Source organism: Suricata suricatta, chromosome 2 (genome assembly GCF_006229205.1).
Source record: "Suricata suricatta isolate VVHF042 chromosome 2, meerkat_22Aug2017_6uvM2_HiC, whole genome shotgun sequence".
Classification (NCBI taxonomy): domain Eukaryota; kingdom Metazoa; phylum Chordata; class Mammalia; order Carnivora; family Herpestidae; genus Suricata; species Suricata suricatta.
The window spans coordinates 102,754,545-102,771,488 of record NC_043701.1 but is presented as its reverse complement, the minus strand read 5'-3'; the positions used below and the strand labels follow the sequence as shown (position 1 = coordinate 102,771,488).

The 16,944-nt window shown below is 50.9% G+C and overlaps 1 protein-coding gene across 4 annotated transcripts; it reads right to left on the bottom strand.

Moving 5' to 3' along the window:
• Positions 1–8: 8 nt before the first annotated feature.
• On the bottom strand, positions 9–7,557 carry POLD2 (DNA polymerase delta 2, accessory subunit). 4 transcript variants are annotated; one of them, XM_029931122.1, is made up of 11 exons: positions 7,248–7,557; positions 5,705–5,975; positions 3,029–3,150; positions 2,739–2,862; positions 2,354–2,468; positions 2,003–2,201; positions 1,728–1,808; positions 1,408–1,565; positions 1,058–1,185; positions 576–677; positions 9–255 (listed from the first exon to the last, which is right to left on the bottom strand). In XM_029931122.1, exons 2-11 carry the CDS (start codon positions 5,922–5,924, stop codon positions 95–97), a joined length of 1,410 nt encoding a protein of 469 aa, XP_029786982.1. In that variant the 5' UTR covers positions 5,925–5,975; positions 7,248–7,557; the 3' UTR covers positions 9–94. The 4 variants fall into 4 exon arrangements, with proteins under 4 accessions (XP_029786982.1, XP_029786979.1, XP_029786978.1 ...); XM_029931119.1 differs by lacking the exon at positions 7,248–7,557 and adding an exon at positions 7,079–7,149; XM_029931118.1 differs by lacking the exon at positions 7,248–7,557 and adding an exon at positions 6,846–7,054.
• Positions 7,558–16,944: the final 9,387 nt, after the last annotated feature.

The window sequence follows — 16,944 nt, the reverse complement described above, 5'->3', positions numbered from 1 at the left end:
AGCTCAGAGCCAGCACACGGTCAGGCTTTTATTACAAAGTACACGCTGCTGCGGTGCCAACGCTGTGGGGAATGGGTACCGGGGTTGCCATGGGTCAGGGGCCCAGACCCAAGCCCCCCAGGTCCTCATCCTCAGCCCCAAAGCCTGAGAAGCTGATGGGCTGGCAGGCCAGGCTGCGCAGGTTCACGAGGCAGGCAGTCTGTGTGCTGCTGAAGTCCGGGACAGCCACCAGCAGCACCCTCTGGTCCTCTGGGCCTGCAGAGAAGCCACATAGGCGCCCCTTCAGGTTCTGGGTGGGCCACTCTTCCAAGGGAAGTCACCAGAAGCAAACAGGAGCTCCCCATGAGCATCCTGGGAGTGCTGGCCATGGAAGGCCCTTCGCGTCAGACAGCAGGGCCCAGGCGAGCAGGGGTAAAGCCACGCTGACGGTGAGCGCAAACACGGGAACACACGTGTGGGCCATTCCAGGCAGGCTGGCTGCCCCACGGGATCCGGGGACTCCAGTGCAGCCTATTCTGCGAGCCCTGCCCCCTCATGACGGTTGGGGCCTGGGGCCCCCAGGAGAAAGGACTTACCTCGGAAGATTTTAGAGCCAAAGCTGGGTGCATTCCCACAAAAGTAGACATGAGGACACTCGGGAAAGATGAACGGGTCAGTCTTGTAGAATGGGTAGCAGCCTGGGGAAGGCCCACAGTGGATTCGGCCTCTCGGCCCTCACAGAGCACCACCCCCCTGCTCGCACACGCTCAGGCTATGCTGGTAGCGGCCCTGCCAGCCTCGACACCCAAAATGCGCCCAGACATGGCCACACAGCCTGGGGACAGGTGAGCATGCCTGCCGCCTTCACCCTTCTGGGGCTCTGACCAGCCCTAGCTCCTGATAAAGTCCCCGTGGCCTTCAGCCATGAGGGAAGGCTCCAGAATACCTTCCAGAACGAGGGCCAGGAGTCTGGACTTTTCCTTAGACTGGTCACGGCAGGATTGCTGGGTGCAAAGGACACCCAACCTCCAAGCACGCAGGCTCCCCGTCAGGACACCCTTGGCCTTGAGCTCATTACCTAGCGTGTCAGGGGCTGTGGGGCTGATGTGACGGACACGCAGGGTCCACTCCAGGATCTCCAGGTGGTCCTCCATGCTGCTGTACCGGAAAATGTCACTCACATTCTGTCCTGATGTCCCTAGAAATCTGCAAGGCAAGGCTCGGCTGATCTCCACCCTGGGGACACCAGTTGTACCCCCACAGGGCCCAGGGCTCACCCTGAGCTCTCATGGCTGCTGTTCCAGGCCAGTTTTGACAAAGAGGCCGGGTCCAGTTGGGCTCAGTGCAGCATTGGACCCCACCCTCCCCTCCCAGTGCCACAGAGGCCAGAGTCCAGTGCTCAGCTGGGGTGTGGCTGCAAGTGGCTACCTGACACCGTCAATGGTAGCCTGGTAGGGGTTGGTGACCAGCTGGAGGGTGGAGTAGGCAGTGGCCAGCGGGAACATGCACGGGTGCAGGGGCTGCTGGGGGAGCGTGTAGTTGGTTGGGTCAAATTCGCCCGGCATCACATCCACAGGTACTGAGGCCTAAAGGCACAAGGGAGGGCCAGGGGAGCTTGTAAGGCCTGGCACCCTCCCTACTCGTCCCCTCCAGATCCCACCTACCCCTCCCCCGGCCCGCCTTCAGGTGCCCAGCTGCAGCCTCAGAGACCCCAGTGTCATCGCCTGGCCGACCCCCAGCTCGCTCACGCTCAGCTGCAGGAGGATCTCATCCAGCATCTTGACGGCCTCCACACTGGCTGCCTGTGTTTTCTTGGTTAAGTATTTGGCCTGGGGATACAAGTCCACACACCGTCAGGCCCCGTTGCTGGGGGTGGAAAGGGCCGGCACCAGGGGCTCCCCCACCCTCAGAGCAGGGCCTGAGCAGAGGTGCCACAGGGCACATCCCACCAGACACGCAAGGCTCCGGGTCCCAACTCTCCCGGGGGAGGAGAAGCTTAAAGGCAGGCAGGCGGGCACAGTACCTTGTTGATGGAGTCTCTGCTCTGGGTGTTGTGGCTCAGGAGGTTCCCCGCCAGGATGACCCGGGACACATGCGCGGCACTGCACTGCTCCCCCTCGTCGCCCAGCTGCCCGGTCACCACATCCACCAGCAGCTGGGTGCCCAGCAGGCTCTCACCCCCACCTCCACCCAGGCCCAGGCCAGACACCAGCAGCACAAACCTGTGGGAGCAGTGGGGGGGGTCCTCCTGGGTGCCAAGGCAGGTGTCCCGCCTCTGCACCCCCCGCCATCATCACGGGGAGTGGGGGACATGGAGCCCGGCACTGGTGGTTCCTGGGACCACTGGCCCAGCCCCCGTACACCTACTCCTCACCTGTCTGTGTCAAGCAGGGGTGCTGGCTCCTGTGGAGCGAGCTCTGCAAAGCAGTGGTCCTCCACCAAAAACTTCCCGGTGTCTCTCACGGAGCCAAGCACGGCCAGGACTGTCCCTGTAGTGCAGTGCAGTCAGGCGCCAGGAGGCAAGCCCCCTTCCAGTCACCCAAACGCAAAACCAGCCGTTTCTCCTATGCCGTGCCGGCCAAATCTTGCCTAGGACTTGAGACCAAGTGTCTGCTTCCCAGGGTCACAGCCTCCGAGTAGAGGCGGGAACGCTGGTCCCCTCCCCCGGCCTCACCAGCTGCCTGACCCGAACCCAGTGTTCCAGGGATGCAGGGACATGCCAGCACCCACATGCACAGGCCACCCCTCCTGCCCCCCACCTGTGACCAGCTTGGACACATCAATGCTGCCTTCCAGTTTGATGCGCTGCAGCTCATCTTCTAAGACCAGCTCGTCATCAGGGTGGATGTATTTGCTCCGTGGGGGCTGGGGAAGCAGGTTGTGCTGGAATTTGGAGACAGGGAGGTAGTTTTGGGGCCGGAAGCAACCAAGGCTCTGAGCCCGAGTGAGATGGCACCACAGCTCCCGACCCCCTAGGTCCAAGGCTGAAGGTCCCATCAATGCCCACAGGACGTGTCCCAGGGGAGCTCTGCATGAGTGGGCGGCTCACCTCTTCGCTGATCTCCCGCAGGATGGATGGCTGGAGCGGCATGGCCTTGAATAGGGTCCCCACTACACAGCACTTCTCCCCAAGCTGTAGCTCACACAGCTTCTTTATTTGGACTCCAGCACCTAGGCATGATGGGCATGAGCTCAGACTAGGTGCCCTCCCAACCCACCCCGGACACAGTAGGCCTCACAGAGCCATGCAGCCACAGGCCTGAGCTCTGGAGGAGAAAGAGACCATGAGGAGCAAGGACCACCCCCACCCCCCCACCACTAGCAGACTTGGCCCCAGGACAGAAAGATCCGGGATGTGGTTGGGTCCCTGGATCCTGTGTCCTTAGAAGAAAGGCAGATGCGCAGAGAAGGCACCATGAAGATGGAGGCAGAGACTAGAAGGCTGTGGCCTGAGGCCCAAGCAGCCACCAGAGACTGGAAGAGGCAAGGAAGGGTCCTCCCTGAGAGCCCTCCCGACACCTGACGTCATGCTCCTGGTCTCCAGGACTGAGATCACATTTCTGTGGTCCTAAGCTACTTGGTTTGTGGCTTTGTCGTCTGCTGCAGCAAAGAGCAACAGGAAACCAAGAGTATTACGTCACTCATACCCAATCATGGTTCTTAGGAGGAAGCGTGCCGAGTCTCAGCACGGCCCTGCCCAAAAACATCAGAGAGGCACCGTCTACCAGGCTTGCTGGGCAGAAGAGAGGGCGTGCAAGTCCCAGGAGGCCTGAGGGTTTGTCAGGAAAGATCCCGCCCCTGGGCAGAATGCTGTCCGGACCCCATGGGGTCATGTGCACACAGGATCAGCCTCTTCCTGAGCCCCTTCTGCCCTGTAGTAACCAAGAACATTCCACAGATCTGCATCCTGGTGCTCAAAACAAGATAAGGAGAGCGCCATTGACGGCCAGAAATGCCCTGGAAACAATAGACCCCAAAGTTTGTCTGCGGAACCCTTGCTCAGCACCGGGGGACCATGCTGAGCAGTATGTGGAACTCATCCACCCCGACAACATGCAGGAGGAGACATTACTGCCCTGACAGACGACTGAGAAAACAGAGATACAGGGAGACTGAGTGACACGTGCAAGGGTACATGGCTGGGATCTAACGTGTGCAGCTGAGCGCCAGGTGGAACCACACAGCCCCGTGTCGAGGGCAGGAACTGTCCAGCTGTACAGCATGTGGGCATCAAGCCAGGAACCACACAGAGAGTGAAAACTTAGGCCCCTCCTCACCCTTCCCGAGCCTCCCAACCAGCAGGAGCCGAGGCGGAAGGGATTGAGAAAGCCCTGAGGCGCCATGGCCTCTCGAAGCACAGGACACTTAAGCTGAGGTCATGACAAAGACGGGGCAAGAGCATGCCAGGAGGAGGTGATGCCAACAATGAGAAGGGGCTTGGGGTGGTCAGGAAGTTCCAGAGAGACAGATGAGTCCCAGGACTGGCTGAAGTCTGGTTGGAAAGCCTGGCCACATGGGGGAATGCACTTGCAGGTGGATATTCTGGGAGACGCCAGCATCAACCCAGCCAAGGTCCATTCACCACAGCCGCTGTCTGAACTGCTGACTCGTCTGCGGGCAGAGTTAGACGGCTGTTTTCTGTCACCGGGAAGCTTTGTTAGTAGGAATGGTGTCTGAGAACAGGTGTAGTACCAGGACAATGGTGGTGACACAGGGACCGAGGAGGGTGGAGGAAGCTTCAAGGGAAGCGAGGAAAAGGCTACTGGGAGCCAGAGGAAGGAGACCCTCGTCATGTGACAGAGGAGAGGTGGACAGCACTCCCGCCTGCAGCGGACACAACAGATATGACAGTCTAGTTCTCCTCGTGCCTATGATAAAACCAAAGTTGATGCCGTCGCTCAGTGGGCTGGGCTGGGCCTGAACCCCTCTGTCCCCCACAGCCTTGCTGGTGCTTCCAGTGTGCAGCCAGAGCTGGGACCACTGAGTCTAGTGCTGGGTGCAAGAAAAACGAGGAAGACACGGTCCCCCCTATGAACATTCCAGTTTAAAAACATAACAGAAGAGTTGAAAACTACATGGAAGGTCTCTCTTATAAACAGTAAGAATGGAGCGAGGCAGCAAAAGTTGAAGGGGGGGCCCTGCAGGAGACACGATGGAAGAAGTGGGGAAAAAAGAAAAAGATGTGCCTTGCCCAGGCCCCTTGATTAGGAAAGACAGGAGAGCCCAAGGGGCGGGAGACTCATGCTCAACCAACACGGAAGGCGCAGAGGAGAAGCAGACCCACAGACAGATATCAGTGAGCACACAGAAACCCCCTAGACAGGTGGTGGTGTCTTCACGGACCCTGGCTCCCAGTGCCTGGTGGCTGGCCTGCTGCACTGAGACCCCTGCCAGCTACAGTGTGGACACACAGCCTGAGCTCAAGACAAGGACAAACGTCTCTCGGCACCAATGAAATCATCCCTGCTACCCCGGAACTCAGCCCTACCTCACCCAGCCTCAGCACCAAACCTCACTTTAAACCTAGCAATTCCTTAATCTAATCCTCGTGACTACCTGAAGAAGAAACGGAGGCACAAAGAGCTTTACTTCCCCAAGATAACTGGGAAGTGGGATAAACTGAAGAAGATTCCAGCTCTACCAGGTCCCTCATACTACATTTCTGAAAACCCAGGGATTGTCTGGGATGGTGGGGAGGAAGCACTGCCCCAAATTCATCACTTACCCCAGTGCTGTTTGGCCCGGCTCACCAGGAAGGGCCTCATTTGGACGAGGCGGGTAGCATAAATGTGGGCATACTGCCGGCTGAAGCTGCGCTCCCCCAGCCGGAAGGGCTGCGAGGAGTTGGTGTATGTGGACACAGGGACACGGGCAAAGGTGGCATTGCTGGCTGACGGCGGGGAGAGCAGAGTGTGGGCCCTCTGGGCAGCCTGCTCAGAGAACATGGCCGTGCTGGATGCGTCCAGACGAGGATGTTCACGGCAAGGAGCCAGTCACTGCAAAAACACAGATGTCTCCCTGCAACCCCTGCCCACCCTGATGTGTCTCCACTGCACCCACGGGTGCTCGAAGTGGAGGGCAGAGCTGCCGCCCACACCACATGTAGTTCAGAGCGGCACCTCCAAGTCAACTGTGCTGGATACCAAAGTGCACCTCGGAATCCTCATCCAGAAAGAGAGCTAGGAAATGCTTCTCCCACCTGGAGCTCTCCAAACCCTTCCAGGCAACCCCTGACTGCCTCACATCTCCACCTGGACAACTAGCCAGGGTCCCAGATTCCACATGCCATCTGTCCCCATCTTGCCCTAGCTCAGGGCATGAGGGCAGCCTCTTGTCACATAAGTCTGCCATAAAATAATAAGCCTATACAAAATATAAATCTGTCACTCCTCTGCTCAAAAGGGTCCCCATATCAGGGACTAAAACCCAGAGTCCCCAATGACATCTGGCCCACATCTTCTTCCTCTACTGCCTATAGGTGCAGACTCGCTGGCTCCCCATTCCCTGTTCTCCGTCTTTGCTCACGCCTCACTTTCGCCAACTGCAACCGTCCCCTGGCACTTCTATTTCCTCCCATTTTTGACTGTTTACTGAGCTCCGACCCCGCCTCCTGGCAGAGGCCCAGCACCGCTCCCGCCTCCCGGCGGCCGCCCAAATGGCACCGAGCCCCGACCCCACCGCCTGGCAGCTGGCAGGCGCCCGAACCGCGCGGAGCCCCGACCCCGCCTCCCGGCGGCCGCCCGAACTGCACTGAGCCGCTCTCTGAACCACGAGCCCCGTGCCAACCGTCGGACACTGCGCATGGGACGGCCTACGGTCTCTCCTTTTGCGTGCACGGTTTCAGGGCGGTAGCCAGGTGCCCGTACCCTGCTTTTATCGCACGGCTCTGGGCCGGGGCGGAACCGGACTGACTTCCGGCCCAAACGAGCGGAGCGGGGCCGCAACCCTGAAAGGGACTCCGGCCCCGCGCTCTGACTTCAGCTTGTCGAGTGCAGCAGGGACTCTAAGAGAAGCTACCCAGCCGCTACCACGCGCGGACTCGGAGCCCCGGCCCCGCCACTGCCGCCACGCGGGCCCGGGTACGCGGGACCTCACTCACCAGCCGCGCGCAACCAGCAGCCTCCCGCCAATCCGCGCGCACCACCCCGCCCCTCTCCGCGTGCCGCCTCCAGCCAATCACCAAAGTGCCCGTTCGGTCCATCCCCTAAAGGCCCGCCCTCCTCCCGCCCCGGGTCGCGCGCCCCGCCCCCGCCTCCTCCGCCAATCACCATGCTGCCCGTTCCGTCCATCACCGTGGGGCCTGCCAATCCGCGAGCGCCCCCCCTCTGGACGCGCCCCATGTTTCCCGGACAAGGCTGGCCGACTGGTGCTGTGTGACCCGGGCGCTAGCGTGTCTCAGGCCTGTCCCTGAGGTCCGCGGGCGGAGAGCAGAGCCCAGGACTGCGTTCCTGGACAGCGGAGGAGTGCTTCGAAATAGAGTTAGTGTTAGGGGAGCGGACAAGCTGTGGCCCAAGGTCCACCGAACTCTCCTACGTCCTGCACCCGCCCCCGGGTTTCCCCACGCCGCGCCCACTGCGGGGTGCTGTCTGCCGCACGGTACCGAAGCCAGGACGCCTGGCCGCGGAGCTTGCTCGCACGCGCAGCAGCGGGGCCGGTCGCACGCGCTGCGCGTCATTCCTTGCGCGCCGTTTCCGGTGCCGCTTTGGTCTCCAGAACGACATGAGTGGGTGGCAGAACCCCAGCTGCGCTGCCTGGGGTGCCTCACATTTGCTGCTGCGGCGAATGCCGTCTCAGCCCGGTGAAGACGGGGAAGCCCAGGCCGGTGCCATCGGTCGTGGGGAATGGGGCGGGCCCCCGACGTTGGGGAGGCGTTGGTGCAGCATCCGTGCAGCGTTCCAAGAAATGTGCTCCTTGTTGCCGCCAGCTCGGGCGCTGTCCTGCTGCCCCACCGGTGCCACGTGGCAGCTTGACCACAGCCGGCAATTGCTAGGTTCTTACTTTGCGACGTAAAGCGAATCCCGATTTGTTCTCTCCTCTTTGGGCTCTTTGAACGTGAAACTGAAGATGTTCTTAAATGTGTAGATACATAAAAGGGCTTAGGGAGCTGAAGGCTCAACAGGAGCGGTGCCTTTGGGAATGGGCGCCTCAGAGCTCGAGACCTTGTCCCCGGAAAGCCAGGGCTGGGTGGTGTGCGTGCGGCGCAGGGAAGGGACCTTCTGTGACGTGCGCTCCGTATTATGTGCAGTTTTTCATTCTGGAAAAATACCATTTCACCCGCTGTGAAGTGTACAGTTCAGGGGCATTAAATATATTCACAGTATTATGCAACCATCACCACCACCCGTCTCTGGATCCGTTTCATTATCCCAAACCGAATCTCTGTCCCTGTGACACAGTACCTCCGTATCCGCCCCCCCCCCAATAATTCCAATTTACTGTCTGTCGATAGCTGTGAATGGGCCTCTTCTAGGTTACCTCATACAAAAGGAATCATAAGTATTTGTCTCTTTGGGGTTTTGTTGTTGTTGTTGTTTTACATTTTATTTATTTTTGAGAGACAGAGAGTGACAGAGCGTGAAGAGGGGGAAGGGCGGAGAGAGAAAGACACAGAATCCAAAGCAGGCTCCAGGCTTTGAACTAGCAATCAGCAGGGAACCCGACGCAGGGCTCCAACCCACAAACTGTGAGATCATGACTTGAGCCGAAGTCCCAGGCTGAACTGACTGAGCCAGTATTTATCTCTTTGTATCTGGCTTGTTTCACGGATACCTTCAAGGTACATCCATATTGTAGCAAGTGTCAGAATTTCATTTTTTATGAGCCAATAATACTTCTTTGTGGGTACAAACCACCTTTTGTTCATCCATTCAGTCCGTCAGTGGACATTTGGCTCGTTTTCATCTTGTGACTACCATAAATAATGCTGCTTACCTAGAAGTGGAATGGATGGATCAAATGGAAATTCCATGTTTAATTTTTTGAGGAACCTCCCTTCCTGCACACACTTTCACAGCTGTTGCACCAGTGTACATTCCCCCTCATGGTGTACAAGGATTTTAAGTTTCTCCACATCCTGGCCAACACTTTTTCTTTCTGGTTTTTTAACATGAACTCTTTTTTTTTTTAATTTTTAATGTTTATTTATTTTTTTGAGAAAGAGAGAGAGAGGGAGATAGCGCGAGCCTTTTTTAGAGGCAGAGAGGAGACACAGCATCTGAGGCAGGCTCCAGGCTCTAATCTGTTGGCACAGAGCCCGACCCGGCACTCCAACCCACGAATGCGAGATCATGACCTGAGCTGAAGTCGGACACTTAACTGACTGAACCACCCAGATGCCCCTCTAGGTTTTTTTTTTTATAGTAACCATCCTAATGGATGTGATGTGGCATCTCTGTGGTTTTTATCTTAATTTTCCTAATGATTAGTGACACTAAGTGTATGCACTCTGTTCTTTCTTTCATCACCTACCTGTGCCTTTGGTGTCATAGCCAAGAAGTCATTGCCAAATCCAGTGTCATGAAGCTCTCCCTCTATGGTTTCTAAGGGTTTTTTGGTCATAGCTCTTAGGTTTGCGTCTTTGATCCATGTGTAGGATTAATTTTTATATATGGTGTTAGGTAAAGGTTCAACTTCATTTTTTGTATGTACATATCCAGTTTTCCCAATGCCATGTGTTGAAAAGACTGTCTTTTACTCATTGAATGGTCTTGGCATCCTTGTCAAAAATCATTTGACCACAGATGCAAAGGTTTATTTCTGGGCTCTCTATTTCACTGGTCTGTGTCTTTGTGCCAGGACCACACTGTTTTGGTTATTGTCACTTTGTTGTAGGGTTTTTTTTAAACATTTATTTATTTTTGAGACAGAGACAAGTGCAAGCAGAGGAGGGGCAGAAAGAGAGGGAGACACAGAATCTGAAGCAGGCTCCAGGCTCTGAGCTGTCAGCACAGAGCCCGACGCGGGGCTCGAACCCATGAACCATGAGATATGACCTGAGCCGAAGCTGGACACTTTACTGACTGAGCCACCCAGGTGCCCCTATTATTTATTATTCTTAGTTTTTTAAGTTTATTTATTTTGAGAGAGAAAGTAAAAGTGGGGGAGGGGTGGAGAGAGGGAGAGAGAAAGAATCCCAAGCAGGCTCTACCCTGGTAGCATGGAGTCTGATGTGGGGCTCAAACCCACGAACCACAAGTTATGACCTGAGCTGAAGATGGATGCTTAGCCAAATGAGCCAACTAGGGGCCCTGCAAATGGATTTTTAAAATTTCATTTTCATATTGTTTATTTTAGTGTATGGAAATGCAACTGATTCTTGTGTGTTGATTTTGTATATATCCTGCAATGTACTAGTACTAAGCTGGATTCATTTATTCTAATACATGTGTGTGTTTAGTGGAATTATTAGTTTTCTACATATAAGATCATGTAATATGCAGACAGAGGTCATTTTTCTTCTTCCTTTCCAACTTGGACGCCTTTTATTTCCTTTTCTTCCCTACTGGCTCTGGCTAGAATTTCTAGTACTATGTTGAATAGAAATAGTGAAAGCAGGCATCCTCATCTTCCTCTTGATTTAATTTTTTAATGTTTATTTATTTTTAAGAGAGAGAGAAAGAGAAACAGACAGAGCATGAGTGGGGGAGGGGCAGAGAGCGAAGGAGACACAGAATCTGAAGCAGGCTCCAGGGCTCAAACTCATGAACCGGGAGATCATGATCTGAGCCCAAGGTGGACGCTCAACCGACTGAGCCACCCAGATGCCCCTTTTATTGATTTTTGAGGAAAAACTTTTAAGTCTTTTATAACTGAGTTTGATTTTAGCTGTGGGTTTTTCATATCTGCATTTTATTATCTAAGTACTTTCCTTCTAAGTTTGTTGAGTAGGGATTTTTTCTTATCACAAAAGGATGTTGAATTTTGTCAAGTACTTTTTCTGAATCAGTGAAGGAAATTTCTGTTAGTGTGGTCTGTTATAGTGAATGATTGCGGTATGTCTAACCATTCTTACATTTCAGAAATAAATCCCCCTTGGTGCATTTACAAACGTTTGATGGAGTTACAAACCAAGGTTTCCATAACACTGGCTGAGTTGGAAGGACACGCCCCTCTGTGCCTCTCCTCGACCACACATCACAGACTTCTGACGGAAAATGTGTGGGTTTCCACACATTAAGCAACCCTCTGTGACGCCAGCTGAATCTCCTATAATTCACTTCAATTCTGACATTATCTTCCTGGCGTTACTGTCAGATCCCACAAGGGCTCAGACCCACAAGACTGGGCCATTTCAGATGCCAATCTCAAGTTCATGGTGTAACTTACACTTCTGACCAGTGGGTTATATATCAGGGTTCCCACCACCCTGAAACTTGAGTTTAATAATTTGCTATAGTGGCTCATAGACCTCAGGGAAACATTTCCATTTACCGTTTGATATATAAAAGGATATGGCAAGGGAGACAGATGAACTGATGGGATGTCAGGAGGGATCTTGAGCACAAGAGCACCTGCTCCTGTGAAGCTGGCCTGTGCCACCCTCCCAGCACCTGGACGTGTTCATTGACCCTGAAGCACCTTGAACCCTGCACTGCAGGGACTTTATCATGTAGTCACGATCAGTCATAGGCTCACTGTCCAGCCCCTCTCTACTTCCCAGAGGACTTGGGGAGCGGGACTGACCACTGGGAGCTCCTAGTCATGGCTTCGTGTTTCTGGTAATCAGCCCTCCTCCTAAAGCCACCCAGGAGCCCACTCAGCATCACCTCATTAGAACAAAAAGCATTCCTCTCACTCAGGAAATTCCATGAGATTTAGGAGCTCTGTGTCAGGAACTGGCCTCAGAGACTGAATATTAGAACAAAAGATGTGCCCAGTGCTCTCATTACTTAGGAAATTATAAGAGTTTTAGGGGCTCTGTGTCAGCAGACAGGGGCAGTGTTTATATTTTGTTATTTCCCACTAGCTTTTATAATTGTCCATATATTTATCTTTACTGGAAACTTATTACTTCATTTGGCTTTGAGCTACTGCCTGGCGTCTTGTCATCTCTGCCTCCAGGACTTCTTGAGCGTCTCCTGCAGGGCAGGTCTCGTGCTGATGAGCTCTCCCAGCTTTTGCTTATCTGGGAATTCCTTCATTTCCCCCTCCTTTGTGAAGGACAGTTTTCCAGATATAGGATTCCCAACTGATAGGTTTTCTTTTCTTTTTTCTTTTAGTGCATGAATCTATCAACCTATGGCCTTCTGGCCTCCAAGGTTTCTGATGAGAAATCTGCTGACATCTTTTTGAGGACACCCTTCCTTGTATGTGATGAGCTCTTGCTGCTTTCAAGATTTTCTCTTTGTCTCTTGCTTTCAGCAGCTTGATTGTAATGTGTCTCCGCGTGGCTGTCTGAGTGTTTCCTACTGGGAGTTTGTGGAGCTTCTTGGATGTTTGTATTCATGTCTTTAGTAAACACCCAGGCACTATTGCTGGAATGTGTGATCAGAGTATTTAACGTTGTAATGAATTGCCAAACTGCCTTCCACAGTGGCAGCTTCATTTTGCATTTCTGCCAGCAATGTGTGAGAGTTCCGTTGCCCCACATCCTCACCAGCACCGGGTGTTCTCAGTGTTCCAGGTTTTAGCCATTTTAATAGGTATGTAGTGGTATCATTGTTGTTATAATTTTCATTTCCCTGATGAAACGATGTGGAATATCTCACATGCTTATTTGCCATCAGTATATCTTTTCTGACAAGGTGTCAAAATCTCTGGCCCTTTTTTAAATTTTTAATGTTTATTTTTGAGAGAGAGACACACAGAGCACGAGCAGGGGAGGGGCACAGAGAGAGGGAGACACAGAATCCGAAGCAGGCTCCAGGCTTCAAGCTGTCAGCACAGAGGTTGACGCGAGGCTCGAACCCACAAACTGTGAGATCAGGACCCGAGCTGAAGTCAGCCACTTAACCAGCTGAGCCACCCGGGCGCCCCGATGTCTGGCCCATTTTTAAACCAGATTGTTTGTTTTCTTATTTTTAGTTTTAAAAATTCTTTGTATGTTTTGGATAACAGCCTTTTATCAGATACCTTTTGCAAATATTTTCCCCCTTTATTGTGGCTTGTCTTATTCTCTTGACAGTATCTGTCACAGAGCAGACATTTTTTTAATGGTCCCACTCAGACATGATGTATAATTATTTTTACATGTTGCTGGATTCCGTTTGCTAGTATTTTCTTGAAGAGTTTTGCATTCCTGAATCTTCATAAGAGATATTTGTTAGTTTATTTTCTTGTGATGTCTTTGTATAGTTTCAGTATCAGGGTATTACTGGCCTCATTAAATGAGATGTAAAGTGTTCTCTTCCCTTCTATTTTTGGAAAAGTCTTGAAAGATCGGTATTAAATTTCTTTGGATGTTTGGTAAAATTCAGTGGTGAAGAATTTGGCTTTTTGTGGATTGTTTTTTGATAAATGATTGAGTCTCTACACTAGCTATAGGTCTTTTCAGACAATCCGTTTCTTAAGTCTGTTTTGGTAGTTTGTGTCTTTCTAGGAATTTATCCATTTCACCTAAATGACTAAATTTGTGGTGTACATTTTTTCATACTATTACTTTAAAATCCTTTTTATTTCTGTAAGGTTGGGAGTAGTGACCTTTTTGTCATTTCTGATTCTAGTAATTTAAGTCTCTTCTCCTTTGTTTTGAGTTAATTTAGCTAAAAGTTGATTATCAATTTTGTTGATCTTGTGAGAGAAATAGCATTGGTTTCATTGCTTTTTCTCTATTTTTCTATTATCTATTTTATTAATTTCGGTTTTGATCTTCATTATTTTTTAATGGTTTATTATTTTTGAGAGAGAGAGAGAGAGACAATGTGAGCTGGGGAGGGTCAGAGAGAAAAGGAGACATAGAATCCGAAGATAGGCTCTGGGCTCTGAACTAGCTGTCAGCACAGAGCCCGAAGCAGGGCTTGAACTCAAGAACCATGAGATCATGACCTGAGCCAAAGTCAGACGCTTAACCGCCTGAGCCCTCCAGGCGCCCCTGATCTTCTTTATTTTCATTCTTCTCTTTCTTCTGGTTTATTTTGCTCTTCTTTTTCCATTATCTTAAGTTGGAAGGTTAGCTGGCTGATTTGAGATTTTCTTTTTAATGTTGACAGTTACAGCAATCCATTTCTCTCAGGGCGCCTGGGTGGGCACAGTCAGTTAAGCGTCTGGCTTTGGCTCGGGTCATGATCTCACGGTTCATGGGATCAAGCCCCGTGTCGGGCTCTGTGCTGACAGCTCAGAGCCTGGAGCCTGCTTCAGATTCTGTATCTCCCTCTCTCTCTGACTCTCCCCTGCTTGTGCTATCTCTCTCTGTCTCTCAAGAATAAATTTTAAAAAATTAAAAAAATATATTTCTCTCTAAGGACTGCTTTTTAAAGTTTTTTATGCTCTTTATTTATTTTTGAGAGACAGAGAGAGAGAGAGAGTGCAAGCAGAGGAGGGTCAGAGAGAGAGGGAGACACAGAATCCAAAGCAGGCTCCAGGCTCTGAGCTGTCAGCACAGAGCCTGATACGGGGCTTGAACCCATGAACGGTGAGTTCATGACCTGAGCCGAAGCTGGACTCTAAACCGACTGAGCCCCCCCAGGTGCCCCAGGACTCCTTGACTACATTTTGTATATTTTGATATTTGTGTGTTCCTTTTCATTTATCTTAAAATATTTTCTGATTTGCTCCTTTCTTCTTTGACCCATTGGTTACATAGAAGAGTGTTGCTTAATTTCTATGTATTTATGAGCTTCTAAAATCTCCCCATATAAACTTCTAATTTCATTTCATTGTGATTAGAGTGCATACCTTGTATTATTTTATCCCTTTAAATCAACTGAGATATCTTTTGTGATGTAGTGTGCTCTATCCTGAAGAATATTCCCTGTGTGCCCTGCAAGAATGCATATTTTGTTGTTTGTTGGCATGTTCTGCAGATGTCTGTGTGGTCTGCTTGGTTTCTAGTGTTGTTTGATTCTCTTCCCTTATTGATCTTCTGCTTAGTTTTTCTATCTATTGTTGAAAGTGGGCACTGAAGTCTCCAACTATTATCATTAATTTGTCTGTTTCTCCCTTTCTGTCAGTTTTTGCTTCGTGGACTTTGGTCCTCTTTCGGTAGGTGCATGTATGTTTGTATTTGTTAGATCTTCCTGATTACTCTTTGTCTCTAGTAACATCTTCCCTTTAAGGTCTGTTTTGTCTGCTCTTCGGATCGTCGCTGCAGGGTATCTTTCTATCCTCGTCCTTTCAGTCTCCTTGGGTCTTTGAACCTAAAGTATCTCCAACATACAGTTGGGTCATTGTGGGGTTTTTTCAAATCCGGTCCAATAACCTATTTTAAAAAGCAGATTGGGTGGCTAATTCCATGCATATTCAATGTTATTGATATAGTTGGATTTACTTCTGTAATTTTACTTTTTACTTCTCCCTGTGCATCATGTCTTTTTCCTCTCTTCCTCCTTACTGCTTTCTTTGGCACAGTGATGATTTTCTGAGGTAGCATTGTAATTTCATTCACTTTTTTCACTCTATTTTTGATGGTGTTTTTTTTAGTGGTTGCTCTAGGGTTTACCTTATCTGTCTGAACTATCAGAATCACATTCAGAGTTATACTAGTTTAATTCCAATAATATGTAGAAACACTACTAGGGTCCCTGGCTGAGTGACTTTTGATCTTGGGGTTGTGAGTTCGAGTCCCACATTGGGTGTGGAGATTACTTAAAAAATAAAATCTTGGGGCTGCTGGGTGGCTCAGTCAGTTAAGCATCAAACTGGATTTCAGCTTAGGTCATGATCTCATGGTTCAGGATCTCATGGTTCATGAGATCAAGCCCCACGTTGGGCTCTGCACTAACAGTGTGGGGCCTGCTTGAGATTCTTTCTTCCCTGGTTGTGCTGGGCTGTCTGGGAGGTCAGGGTGGAGACCTCTCAGGTGCTTCCCATCCCAAGTCTACATTTTCTCAAAGTCCTGAGTGTGAGAGATCATCCTGCTTAACTGATTGAGCCACCCAGGTGCCCCACGAGATCATCCTGGAGCATAGAGCCAACATCACGTTACGGGGCACAGCATTATTTTTAACAAAATACGAAACTTAATTGTACAAAACAGAAGTAGTAAGACTACAACTCCGAAGTGCACGGTGTTGCAAACCAGGACTCTATCTAGGTCTGAAAGTAGCCAACTGAAATATTTACTAGCATGTGTTCTGACTCAGGAGAAGGGTTGTCTCCACAAAGATAAACCGAGGCCACGCATGCCTCCTGCCAAGTGACCAGGAGAGCAGAATAGTGGATCTCATAAGAGCACAGTGAGAGAGAATGCCATGTGCCTTTGGGAAGATACGGGGAAGGAGTAAACGTGAAGCAATGGCTGCTGAACTTTTTGGAAAACAGCAAAACTTCAAGGATGTTTTAAAACAGTGTTGGCATCACAAAAGAACTGTTTAGAAACATACATTTTATCAATACTAATCCATAAAGTTGTAAATTCAGAGACCATTAATTTGGATAAGAATCCAGAGTCAGTTAACAGTTCAGATGAAAAGACTTTGTGAAGTCTGAACCTTCTAACCCTTCAGAAAAAGCAAGAGAGAAATTAGTTGTTCCAGAATGATGATGAGGCTGTTTCCAAAAGGCCATAATCCTAGAAGATGTTTCCTCCGTTTATAATAGTTTGAGAATACAGACAAGGGCATTTTCTTTCCAACAAAGAGATAGAAGACGCAGCGGTGAGAAACGGTACACAGGCCTGTCCAGACACCTTGGGACAGAGTCTCGTCAGATGTCGTCCACCTGGATTCCAGGCAGTCTGCACTTTCAGGCCACCACACGGTATGCAGGGCCAGTCATGCGAACCCAAGGGTCTGTTCCCTGCAGTGTGTCTGCACAAAGTTGCTTAGCACATCCCGATAAGGGTCTTTCCAGGGGGGTTGAAGAGTCTGT